Source organism: Nycticebus coucang, chromosome 17 (assembly GCF_027406575.1).
Source record: "Nycticebus coucang isolate mNycCou1 chromosome 17, mNycCou1.pri, whole genome shotgun sequence".
NCBI lineage: Eukaryota > Metazoa > Chordata > Mammalia > Primates > Lorisidae > Nycticebus > Nycticebus coucang.
Genome location: NC_069796.1, coordinates 51,187,344 through 51,200,211, shown reverse-complemented (window position 1 = coordinate 51,200,211; position 12,868 = coordinate 51,187,344). Strand labels below are relative to the sequence as shown.

General features: G+C 48.2%; 1 protein-coding gene across 4 annotated transcripts in view; it reads left to right on the top strand.

The window, feature by feature from the left end:
• Window positions 1-12,868, top strand: part of ANXA6 (annexin A6) — a 58,641-nt gene that overhangs the window by 21,343 nt on the left and 24,430 nt on the right. For all 4 annotated transcript variants that reach the window (XM_053567427.1, XM_053567424.1, XM_053567428.1 and 1 more), the window contains 8 exons: window positions 1,703-1,759; window positions 2,841-2,934; window positions 3,336-3,431; window positions 5,746-5,804; window positions 7,146-7,268; window positions 8,582-8,640; window positions 10,720-10,798; window positions 12,762-12,843. In XM_053567427.1, coding sequence (XP_053423402.1) covers window positions 1,703-1,759; window positions 2,841-2,934; window positions 3,336-3,431; window positions 5,746-5,804; window positions 7,146-7,268; window positions 8,582-8,640; window positions 10,720-10,798; window positions 12,762-12,843 — 649 coding nt within the window. The remainder of the gene's footprint in view (window positions 1-1,702; window positions 1,760-2,840; window positions 2,935-3,335; window positions 3,432-5,745; window positions 5,805-7,145; window positions 7,269-8,581; window positions 8,641-10,719; window positions 10,799-12,761; window positions 12,844-12,868) is intronic.

The following is a 12,868-nucleotide window of genomic DNA, read 5'->3' as shown; positions in this document are numbered from 1 at the left end:
TCAGTTTCTCCTGCTTTGCACAGACAGGTGTTTTTGTGTGATGAGCATGTCCCTTTGGCACACGCTCCTTTCTTGTGCCCAGGAGTGTCTTCTCCCAGGAGCTCCTTTCTCTCTCCACACCTATCTTTTCCCCTTCCTCTCGGGGCCACTGCTGCCACTGTTTCTGGAGCCATGGCTCATACCGAAGACACCAGCAGGGCCATGGCATTGGGGGCTGCCTGTTTTGCATCTGCACGTCCAAGCCCTGCTGCTTCCTCCCAGCCCACCCAAGGCGTCTTTCGGGAAGGCACTATGAAGAGGCTGCAGGCTGGTGTCCAGGCCTAAGTTCATTCTACCAAGATGGATTTTTCTCCTTTGTCTTCCCATATAATGTGTTTAACAAAGAAAGAAAAACAACTTTGAGTTCGTTACTAACATTTAAACATTTAAAAATCGTGAACTTTGCTCAAAAACCAGATTTCCGGGTTCTTTTGATGTAGTGAAAGTTCAGGCAACAGCAGGCCTGCTTTCCACGTGAACGTGAGCAGGGGCTGGAGCACACGTCCCCTCGCCCACTTCACCACACACTGTATCTGCTGGCCCTGTGGGAATCTCTGTGACCACAGCTGCTGGGGTCAAGCCCAGCTCCAAGGACCAAAACCTTTATGAAGTCTCATATATAAATTAAGCTGCCACTTTGTTTCCTCTCTTCATCCCTCTGTCCCCCATTTCCCATTTTATACCAGTTTCTCCTCCTCTGCACACTCCACATTAACCAGCTGGGGAATTATCAGGAGAAACAGTAGTGGGAAAGTGTGACCTTGGCCCCATTTTCAAAGCTGCTTGTTCTGGAGAAGAGAGCTCCTGTATCCTGGGAGGCATGAATATGCCAGGAAGAGGGATGTTGTCTCCCTAACATCTAACAATGAGTAGGGGTGTGACACAGACTGTTGGCATCCCAGCTCTGCCTGACAGCTTCTAAGAGGACAAAAGAGTTTGCAGTCCTGAAATGCACAATCCAGGAGACACAGGCCTCGCCAGGCCCCCTGCAGGCCCCTCTCCACATAAGCAAGGAGCCTAGTGTGGCTTGCTCCTGTCCCTTTTGAGTATCTTCCTATTTTTAAGCCTTCCTTATCAGATGAGGCATAGCGCATGAGCAGAACAAAAGAAGCAGCACTAGGAGTTGGTGCCTTTGCAGGTGTGAGCTCAGATCTGGGGGCCCAAGTCCCAAATCCTGATTGATGAACTATTTGGGTTGAGTATGGGAATGCCTAATGGAATGCAGACATGAAGACCCCTTTACCTCTGTGGAATCATTGTTGGGGTGTGCTGTAGGCCATGCCATGACCTTCCAGGTGTCCCCGTCCCAAGAAAGCAAGAGCTGTCCACATCCCAAAACTGTCCCTATTCTCAGAGGTGTGCTCAGTACAAGGATCTTACTTTCTTACTGGGACAGGGACACCTGGAAAGACTGATTATTCTTGGGACTTCCCTGTGTGGTCCCAGCCTCAAGGATGAAAGGAGAGGCTGGCAAGAGCGACCCTGTAATTCCCACAAAAAATAGGTGCTGTGTTCTTGATCCAGTGGCAGTCACTGCCCCTGGACACCCCTGCGCTGCCAGGGTCTTCTCAGCCTTCCCTATTTCCACCCCAGCATCCATCCATGCCTTCCTCCTCCAGACCCTGAGTTATTTGAAACACATAACCCTTGTCTCTCTGCCCAGGGAACCAGGGAAGAAGATGATGTAGTGAGTGAGGACCTGGTACAACAGGATGTCCAGGTAAATAAGGAAGTCCCCATGGTGGACAAAGGGGCCTTGAGAGAGGGGAGGGGCAGGGCCTGGGAAGGGCTGGTGCTGGTGTCATTTATATCAAATACTACCAATAACCGAGTCATAGCCATCATTTATACAGCGCTTTGTTGAAGAAAAGATTTAAGTTGTCTTTCAAAGGTACATTACATGTGTAATATATTTTGGTGAGATGTATTTTGGAGCTTTCATTATTCACTCATTCAGTTATTTCATATTTATTGAAGTAAAACACTTACTATGCGTTAGGCAGGCCCCCAAGTGTTGAGGAATTACTGACAAAGATGGGCAGTGTTGGAGTCAGGCATATATTAATCACACAAATACTTCTGTCGATACACCACACGATCCAAATGTTTTGAGCATCCACTGTGTACCAGTAACACTATAGGGGAAGATATAGAGTAGGCTAAGACCCAGTCTCTGTCCTTGAGAACCCATGCAGGGGTGAGTAAACAGACGTGTGAAGGAGTTACAATACATATATAGGAGATCAAAGAGGCAGAAAGCCATAGGAGCCTAAAAAAGGGAGAGAGGGAGGGAAAGAACACCTTCCTGGGAGGCATCAGGAAGTGCTTTGAGCAAAAAATGGACATTCAGCCTGGGCCTTGAGAGTGGGCTAGGAGTGTCTCCAGAAAGAAAGGAAGAAGGGTGTGCAGGTACATCCATGTGCTGTAAAACTGTTCCGGTCAAAACAGACCGCATCTCCGAAGGCACACCTCAGTCCCGTAAGATTATGATCTGTGCCTTTTCGCTTTCCACTTTGTCACAGTTGCCTGCAGTAGTCAGTACAGTAACATGTTTATAACCAGAAGCAGTAGGCTACACATGTAGCCTGGGTGTGCAGCACTGTACCATCTAGGTGTGTGTAAGTATGCTCACAGTGCTGAGAGTGCCTCAAGGTGCCTTTCTTAGAACTCGTCCTCCTTGTTAGGCAATGAATGATGGTATATACAGAGGTTCAGGATTAGGCAGCACTTGAATGGCTTGGCCAGCATATCCTATGTCTTGAAATTTCCTCTTTCCTTAGTTCCATCTCTTCCCCCTTTAGGATCTGTATGAGGCAGGGGAACTGAAGTGGGGAACAGATGAAGCTCAGTTCATTTACATCTTGGGAAATCGCAGCAAGCAGCATCTTCGGTTGGGTAAGCTCTAACGAAGACCTACAGCTGCCACCTTAGGGGTATGGCAAGAATTCCTTTCTTTTTTCCTTTTCTTTTTTTACTACTAATGGAACATGATAGCTACTCATGCCCAACTCAAAACTAGTCCTGATTTTATTAGACAGTGGTTTGTGTAGTCCCTTACCAAGGTCGTTAATAGGGTGCTCAGCCCTTCCATGTCTTCATGTTAAAGAGTGAGGGGCGGTCCCTCACCAGTGTATGGAGCTTGTCTGCACGGTGCCTGGTGACCGCCCAGCCACCTCCACCAAGGACCAGCGTTAGTTTCACGTTGGACCTGGCCACCGCACCCTCTGCTTTTGAAGTCTCCATTTCTTCTTAGTGCTACAGGGACACTCTCAGACATCCCCATCTCTCTGTCTCAGTGTTTGATGAGTACCTGAAGATGACAGGAAAGCCTATCGAAGCCAGCATCCGAGGCGAGCTGTCCGGGGACTTTGAGAAGCTAATGCTGGCTGTGGGTATGTCCTGACATTGCATTCCCAAGGGCATCAAGGGACACTGGCCCAAAACAAGGGGCTAAGAATGGAAAAGGGGAATTTGAAAGGCATGGAACTGGGAAGGAGAAAACCTCATGGGCCATGGCTTCTAAGAGTCTAGCCCAGGCAGCATGGCTGAGGCCAGGGAAGGCAAAGGAGTTGAGTCTCAGGTACTGATTCCTCCCACTCCCTTCTCCACTGTGGGAGGGATAGGAAGAGCACTGAACTTGGGGTTGAAAAGCACCATGATCATGATAGTGGACTTTTGGGGAGCATCTACTAAGTGCCAAGCACTATACTTAATGTTTAATGAAAACCCAGGGCTCAGGGCCTGTAGCTCAAGTGGCTAGGGCTCCAGCCACATACACTAGAGCTGGCAGGTTCGAATCTAGCCCGGGCCTGCCAAACAACGATGACAACTATACAACCAAAAAATAACCTGGCATTGTGGCGGGCATCTGAAGTCCCAGCTACTTGGGAGGCTGAGGCAAGAGAATCACTTAAACTCAAGATTTGGAGGTTGCCGTGAGCTGTGATGCTATGGCACTCTACCCAGGGTGACGACTTGAGACTCTGTCTCAAAAAAAAAAAAAAAAAAAGGAAAACCCAGGAGTGAGGCCCAGCACCATGGCTCATGTAATCCTAGTACTCTGGGAAGCCAAGGCAAGCGGATTACTTAAGCTCAGGAATTTGAAAACAGCCTGAGCAAAAGTGAAACTCCATCTCTACTAAAAATAGAAAAACAAAGCTCGGCCCCTGTAGCACAGGGCACCAGTGGTTATGGCACCAGCCACATATACCAAGGGGTGGCGGGTTCAATCCTGGCCTGGGCCAGCTAAACAACAATGACAGCTGCAACAAAAAATAGCCAGGTGTTGTGGCAGGCACCTGTAGTCCCAGCTACTTGGGAGTCTGAGGCAAGAGAATCACTTGAGCCCAAGAATTTGAGTTTTCTGTGAGCTGTGATGCCATAGCACTCTACGGAGAGCAACATAGTGAGACTTTGTCTCAAAAAAAAAAAAAAAAGAAAAACTATTCTCTGTAGTTTTGTGGCTATGAGCTTTGAGCATTGTGGTATGCACCTGTAGTCCCAGCTACTCAGGAGGCTGTGGCAGGAGGATCACTTGAACCCATGATTTTGAGGTTGCTATGAGCTATGATGACACCACAGCACTCAACCCCAGGATGACAAACTGAGACTCTGTCTCCAAAAAAGACTCAGGAGTGGCCACTGTCATCATCTCCATTTGACAGGCCTCCTACTGAGGCTGATCACTTGCCAAGGGGTAGTTTTGTGGGCGTTTTTTTTTTTTCAGACACGGTCTCACTCTACTGCCCTGGGTAAAGTGCAGTAACATCATCATAGCTCACTGCAACCTCAAACTTCTGGGTCCAAGCAATCCTCCTGCCTCAACCTCCTGAGTAGCTGGGACTATAGATGTGTACCACCACACCCAATTACTTTTTCTATTTTCCTATGGAGATGGGGTCTCACTCTTGCTCAAGCTAGTCTCAAACTCCTGATCTTAAGCGATTCTCCCGTCTTGGCCTCCTGGAGTGTTAGAATTATAGGCATGAGCCACCATGCGTGGCCTCGAGGGGCAGTTTTATAATGAGATGGGGGTACTCTCAACATGAGGATGCTAGGAGCTAATTAATCAATGATGGAGTCAAGGTTTGAACCCAGGGTTTCTCCAAAATTTGCTCTTGACTTGGAACAAGTAACTTATTCTTGGGGCTTCAGTTTCCTCATCTGTTTACCGGGGAGCAGGAAGGATAGACTGCCAGACCCAGAGGCCCTTGCAAGTCTTAACATTCTAAGATTCGGTATGTGTGAGCCAGGGGTGTGTTTTATGTGTGTATTTCTTGGGGAAGAGCTGTAGCACCTCATCTTCCTGCTGAGAGCCATCCCTGCCAACCCTATTTCAGTGGCACCCAAAGTGATTCAAATGCCAGTTCTCTTCTGGTGTAATACATCTAAAGAAACAGCATTTCTGCTGCCAGCCCAAACTCTACCCTCAATGTGTATGAAACCAGAAAGGACAAGAAAGATAAGGGTCTTTGAGATAGACTACTCAGATTTTAATAGGCTTATCTCCTGGTTTCTTTATCCCTTGAATTTGGGTAAAAGTGGGTACATCTGGGGAGCTCTGGGGCTCTAGGCCATCAGGAGGCAGGGTTCTTCCTATGTTTGAGCTACGTGGCCCCCAAGGAATAGAAGCAAAGAAGGGGCAAGACCATCCATCCCCACTCTGAGGCAGCCAGAATAAATCTACCTCTTCCTCCCTCTTCACAGTGAAATGTATCCGGAGCACCTCAGAGTATTTTGCTGAAAGGCTCTTCAAGGCCATGAAGGTGTGTGGTGGGGTTCATGTGAATGCACTTGGGGGAGGGGGGTCTCTGCCCTCCTACATAGGACTATGGGGAATTTTTGGCAGGCCCTTGAAGTCCACGGGCCACAGGACTGCCCCTGGGGATGGTGCCCTGTTCAGTGATCTCCAGAGCCCAGTTGCTTACCTGGTCATATGCCCTTCCCCCTGTATACCTGTCCTTACCTCCTGTTCAATCAGAGGGTGCAATGGCAGCCTGCACCCGATCTAGCCAGCCACATGGGATAGCAACCCAAACTTTTAAAACATAGTGATTAAGGCGGCGCCTGTGGCTCAGTCGGTAAGGCGCCGGCCCCATATACCGAGGGTGACGGGTTCAAACCCGGCCCCGGCCAAACTGCAACCAAAAAATAGCTGGGCGTTGTGGCGGGCGCCTGTAGTCCCAGCTACTTGGGAGGCTGAGGCAAGACAATCACTTAAGCCCAGGAGTTGGAGGTTGCTGTGATGCCACGGCACTCTACCGAGGGCCATAAAGTAAGACTCTGTCTCTACAAAAAAAAAAAAAAAAAAAACATAGTAATTAACCGACATGTTCATATACAGTGCACATAGGTAAGACCACTTTGGAAAACACATTGTCTGCTAAGACTCATAATGCTCATCTTATGACCCAGCAACTCCACTCTGGGCATGTTCCTGAGGCCAGTGCTCCCTAGGTTTTTACACATATGACACACAGAGAAACTAATGATATTTCCATAGCACATGGAAATAAATGAATGTAATTGTTTGTGGCCAGAGGCCCAAGACCCAGGAGCTCAGGCCTTTGTGTCCCTGCTGGTCAACCCAAAAGGGCAAAATGGACTGATGGCCCTTCTCTGCCCCCCAGCATGCCTTCGTGACGTGGGCAGGTCAGCCCTAGAGAGAAGTTTGCCTGTAGGCACACATCGTAAGAATGCTCAGGACAGTATTGCCTATATTAGGAAAAAACTAGAAACAACTCAGTGTCCATCAAAGCATGCAAATCTAAATGTATCGCTTAGAGCAGTGGTTCTCAACCTTCCTAATGTTGCAAGCCTTTAATACAGTTTCTGTGGGTCACGACCCACAGATTGAGAACTGCTGGCTTAGAGTTACAAGGTTCTGGTAAAATTATAAGGGAATCAAGGAGGGAAGTGATCGTGAAGGGAGCAGTAGGGGTTTGTAAAAGCAAGAGGGGTACATGAAGAGCTTCAAAGGGACTGGCAAGGTCTGCTTTCTCTGTTTAACTTTTTATTATGAAAATAGTGTTTCCAACTGAGCCAGGAGCTGTCAGCACTCCAGCCTCCTCTCAAGCCCCTGTTTCTCAAAGCTGTTTGTGTTCCAGGGCCTGGGGACTCGGGACAACACCCTGATCCGCATCATGGTCTCCCGGAGCGAGCTGGACATGCTTGACATCCGCGAGATCTTCCGGACCAAGTATGAGAAGTCTCTCTACAGCATGATCAAGGTCAGAGAGCTTTCTACCAAGATACGGGGCTTGGGGAACACTGCAGGAGGAAAGCTGAGAATCTCTTAGAAATTGCAGGAGCCCCCGTCTTTAACACATTTGAGTAATTTAAGGAAATTCAATAGAAAGACAAGTATCGGGTAGGATTAAAGAGGAAGGCAGGGGCTGGATCATGAAGGGCACATAAGTGGAACTAAGAATGAGGGCTCTGTCCTAAGGATGGAAGAAGAGGGGCCATGGAATCACACAAATGAGGGACTGTAGGGCCCTGCATTGGGTGACTGGTGGTGACTCTGGGGCATCCAGCCCAGGAGGCTTTGTCAAGAGAATAGATGTAGCATTGGCATTTTTTTTTCTTTTGGGGGATACATGGAATAGTGCTGTGTGGGGGTGACAGGGAAAGAGATACAAGTACATTCCCTAAAGTATCTTTCCAAAGAGAGATATTTGTAGGCATTGTGTGCAAAATGTTCCAGGAGAAAGTAAGCTTGGCAACAACTGGAATAAGCAAAGATAAACTAGTTTCTTTACCTTGGAACTTTTCACAGCCTTTAATATAGGGATCCTCAAACTATGGCCCGCGGGCCACGTGAGGCAGTGTGATTGTATTTGTTCCCATTTTGTATTTTTACTTCAAAATAAGATATGTGCGGTGTGCATAGGAATTTGTTCATAGTTTTGTTTTGTTTTTTTAAACTATAGTCCGGCCCTCCAACGGTCTGAGGGACCGTGAACTGGCCCTCTGTTTAAAAAGTTTGAGGACCTCTGCAAATATTTTAAAGTCCTTGATGAAGCTTGAGAAGGGATATAGAATATGCCATCTGTGTCAATGTGTGCATCTATCCAGTATGTATTTGTTTGGGTTTTGGCATTTCCCAATGCATTTGTTCATGGAATATTTCACTTGAGAGGGCTCGCGACTGCCCGGCAGCAGTGGTGTGCTAGGGATATCTTACTCTGGCTCGGGAGAGCAGCAAGCACCTCTTCTCAGCTGTCACTGAAATTATTCATTGTTGGAACTGTTTATTTATACTGCAGAATTTGGCAAATGCTACAAATCAGGGCTTGCTTGCTTTGTTCTCCACACACCACCACCACCACCACCCCCCTCCAGGGAGCCAGTTGTTAAGTATTTACTACCACACCACTATTTAAGGGCTCAGCCACCTCCAGACAGGAGGGTCAAAGGTCAAGGCTGCTGTGAATAAGTGCTCACTCAGTCTCCCCTGTTTGGAGTCAGACAGATCCTTCCTTCATTGTCTTGGAAGGAGCCCAGGACAGGGTAAGAAGTAAATTTTTTTCTTTTACCCCAGAACGATACCTCTGGCGAGTACAAGAAGGCTTTGCTGAAGCTGTGTGGTGGAGATGATGAGTAAGTAGCTTCCCGCCCTGGGCTGGAGGGAGTGGCCTTGGGGTGGCAGGTGTGGACTCTCATGGCTGTCATCCCAATGGATGAATTGGATGAGCTAGGAATCCTCTGAGCCAGGAGCAGCATACAGGTGAAACGTGGCCTTTGCCATTATCTGTTGTGCCTGAGGATCTGTGTGTCTGTGTGTGTCTGAACACGAGTGTGGTCTCCCGTCAGGGAGCTATGTCTGCCCTTATGAACCTGGGGTTTTGGAATCAGAATATGAGGTTCCAGGCACTACTACTTCATAGATGTTTCTCAGTTGCATTATCTGTTAAGTGGGGAAAATAGGAATCCTGCTGCCTACTCTAAGCAGTGTATTCACCTTAAGTGCCTTCTAGTGCCTTCAGGGGGGGAACCACTGAAGCAGCGTAAGGCCAGCTTGCTGGGCGGTCCTGTACGGGCTGATGTGTCAGGCCACACAAGAAGTGTATATGATGTGGTGAAGACTACGTTAACCAGTTCGATGAAGGTATTTCAAGTTGTATATAAAACCATCACATTGTACCCCATAATTGCATTAATGTACACAGCTATGATTTAATTAAAAAAAAAAAAAGAAGTGTATATGAAAGCACTTCTAGGTGCACTGGCCCAGCCTGGGGGAGGCACTTTGGAGATAGGAGATTGCAGCCCAAGGAGGAAGATGAGGAGGAGGAGCCAGGTGAGCAGAGGGTCTGGATGACAGCGTTTTAGGTAGAGGAAATCGCCCATAGAAAGTTCTAGAAGTGAGAAGGAACAACCTTGTTTGGTTATATAACCAAGGGCACACCTTTGTGGAGTATAGTGGAGAGAGATGGGAAGAGCCTGAGGCCCCTTCCCAGAATGTTAAATTGGGCCACGACTTGACTAAGTTTATGCCCTAGAAAGGGAATTAGAGGTGCTCTGATTTCCCTTCTCTGGGGCTTCTCAGGATCCAGTTACGGAAGGGATGAGAGGACCTCTGGCCCAACCTCGGTAAGGGCCACAGGGGCCGGTGCAGTTCAGCAGACATTTCCTGAGCACCTGGCACTTGCAGGAGATGTAGGACAGGCATGGCCCAGCCTGCTCACTGGCCCACTTGAAAGGGGAGACTGGGAAAGAAGTCTCTCAGAGTCAAGGAAGAAAGCAGAGGTCAAAAGATTGGGGAAAGCCCTGTTGCAGTTGGGCCCTGGACGAGGAAGACTTCTTGGAGGAGCCAGCATTGCAGGGGTCTCAAGAGAGGTGAAAGGGTCTCAGAAATGGAGGGAGGACTCTGATGCATGGATGAGGCCATATGCTTTCTTTTCTTTTTCTTTTTTCTTTCTTTTTTTTTTTTTTTTTTTATTGTTGGGGATTCATTGAGGGTACAATAAGCCAGGTTACACTGATTGCAATTGTTAGGCAGAGTCCCTCTTGCAATCATGTCTTGCCCCCATAATCTTTTTTTTTTTTTTTGAGACAGTCTCACTTTATCACCCTCGGTAGAGTGCTGTGGCGTCACAGCTCACAGCAACCTCCAACTCCTGGGCTTAAGCGATTCTCTTGCCTCAGCCTCCCAAGTAGCTGGGACTACAGGCACCTGCCACAACACTCAGCTATTTTTTGTTGCAGTTTGGCCAGGGCCGGTTCGAACCCACCACCCTCGGTATATGGGGCTGGCACCCTACCCACTGAGCCACAGGCGCCACCCCATATGCTTTATTTTCTCTTTAGAAAATAAAGACAGGCAGAGTGTGTGTGTGGGTGACAGGCAGGGTGTGTGTGTGCTCGGTGTATGTGGGAGTGTGAGGTAGGGTATACGCATGTGTGTGTGTGTATGTGTGTGAATGTGTGTTGGAGTATTTGCATTGGTGTATATGTTGCGGTGTGAGTGGTGAGGGTGTGTGTGAGAGTGTGTATCTGAGAGTGTGTGTGTGGTGGGGTATATTATGTATGTGGATGTGCTTTGGGGTGTGTGTGTGTTGGCCGTGTATTAGAGTATGTGTGTGGTGAGGGTTGTGTGTGTGCTGGGGTGTGTTGCACGTGTGGCCTCTTGCCCATAGTGACTTTCCCTCCTATCCTGTCCCTACCCCTCCATTCCAGTGCTGCTGGCCAGTTCTTCCCGGAGGCAGCGCAGGTGGCCTATCAGATGTGGGAACTTAGTGCAGTGTCACGAGTAGAGGTCAGACCCTCCCTTCCTGCTTGACCTCTTGACCACAAGCTTGTACTCCTCTGCTCGCACATTCCTGCTGCTCCAGTTGGCACCCAGGTGTCCCCTGGTGGCTAACCCGAGACACAAATTCTCACATCCAAGCTTCCTTTCCCCTTGGAGTAATGCTCTGGGGGCACCTGGATCTTGCCTTAGCTACTGATGCCGGGGGAGTGTTCTGGCCTGCTGACTACTAACCGGGCCTGCTGAAATGGAGACCTGGCTGGTTCCAGGGAGGGGCCTGCCCCACATGGGGTCCAACAGTGGGACTTCAGAGGCATGAAAGCTGAGACTGAATGGGTGCCCCTGGCTGCACAGGATGATTCACAGTTGTCCTCCTGAGCTTCCTCAGAACTGGGGTACACAAAGGACAAGGATGAAAGTTTGGACAGAAGTACTTGGGCAAACCATTCTAACCATGGCTTCTCCCTATTCCTTGCTGTGCTACCTCTGGCACGTCCCCACCTCTCTCTGGGCCTCTATGTCTCCATCTTTAAAAGGAGTGGGGGTGGACTTAGCAATCTCAGGGACCTTTACGGGCCCTTGGGCTCTGATGTCCTAGGACAGCATTTCCCAAGGTATCAATGGAAAGCAAGAACCATCACTGCAGTTGATCTTGAGTGATATGAGAAACAAACTTTGATTGGGAGAGTAGGGTGAGCTTCCATGATGTTAAATAACGCTGAACTTCACATAGTGAATGAGAAAAGTTCTTCTTTTCAGTTTCATCAACCTTTCTGATTACATCAAAGAGAATGTCTTGGTTTGGGGCTACCTCTCTGCAACGTTCTCTGATTTTCCTTTTTCTTTTCTTTTTTTCTTTTTCTTTTTTTTGAGACAGAGTCTCACTGAGTCGCCCTCAGTAGAGTACTGTAACATCACAGCTCACAGCAACCTCAAACTCTTGGGGTCAAATGATTCTCTTGCCTCAGCTTCCCTAGTAGCTGGGACTATAGACTCCTGCCACAATGCCGGCTACTTTTAGAAGTGGGGTCTTGCCCTTGCTCACGCTCATCTCAAACCTGTGAGCTCAGGCAATCCACCCGCCTCAGCCTACTAGATGCCAGGATTACAGGCGTGAGCCACCACACCCGGCCCCTGATTTTCCTTTTTCACTGAGATAGCTGGCTTTAAGTTCAGAGCTTTTAGCAAGCAATTACATCATGTTAAATTTAATTATATTTCACATTTGTTTTGTTTTTATTACACGTATTTTCACGATTCATCTTCTTTTATGACATATAATTCTGACTTCCTAATTTATGATGGTAAAAAAATTAGTTTCATTAATTCATTGAACAAATATTTTTTGAGTGCCTATTTTGTGTGAGGCACTGATATAGGCAGTTGGGATATATCAAACGACAAAACAGACAAAATTCTGTGCCCTTTAGGAGTATTTAAATACACTATAAATTGGATATATTTAAGTAAAACAAAAAAAGTTAAATTAGGTAAACATTATTAGGAAATAGCATGGGGTGTATGCAAATTTGGAACACATTGTGAAAGTTACTGAGGAGTGACTAAAGTTTGGGAAATTCTGTTCTGGTATTTCAGAACACATCTAGGCCCTGTTTACTGGGAGTGACTCTTTAAGAGGCAGAGGGGGGCCTAGGAGGCAGGTGTGAGTCTGAAGGACTGGGGAGGAATAAGAAGCCCCAGGGAGCTAAGATGGCTGAATCCTAGCAGGCAGGAGCCTGGTCACTCTTGGCCTGACCAGCCCCTGCCCTGCTCCCAGGCCTGAGTCTCTGTCTCTCTGTCTCTCAGCTCTGGTGCAGGGTCTGTCTGCTGTGGCTTCACCTCCGCCTTGTCCCCCCAAGCTGCTTGGTTTGGGCTTGTGGGGATAGCTCCCCACCCTTTGCATGTTCTCTCTTGGCCTGGCCCCCTGGGGGGGCCTTCAGGCACCTGCTGAGTTTCTTTCTACTTCTTGCAGCTGAAGGGAACTGTGCGCCCAGCCAATGACTTCAACCCTGACGCAGATGCCAAAGCGCTGCGGAAAGCCATGAAGGGACTTGGTAAGGGGGATAAAAGGGGCGGGGG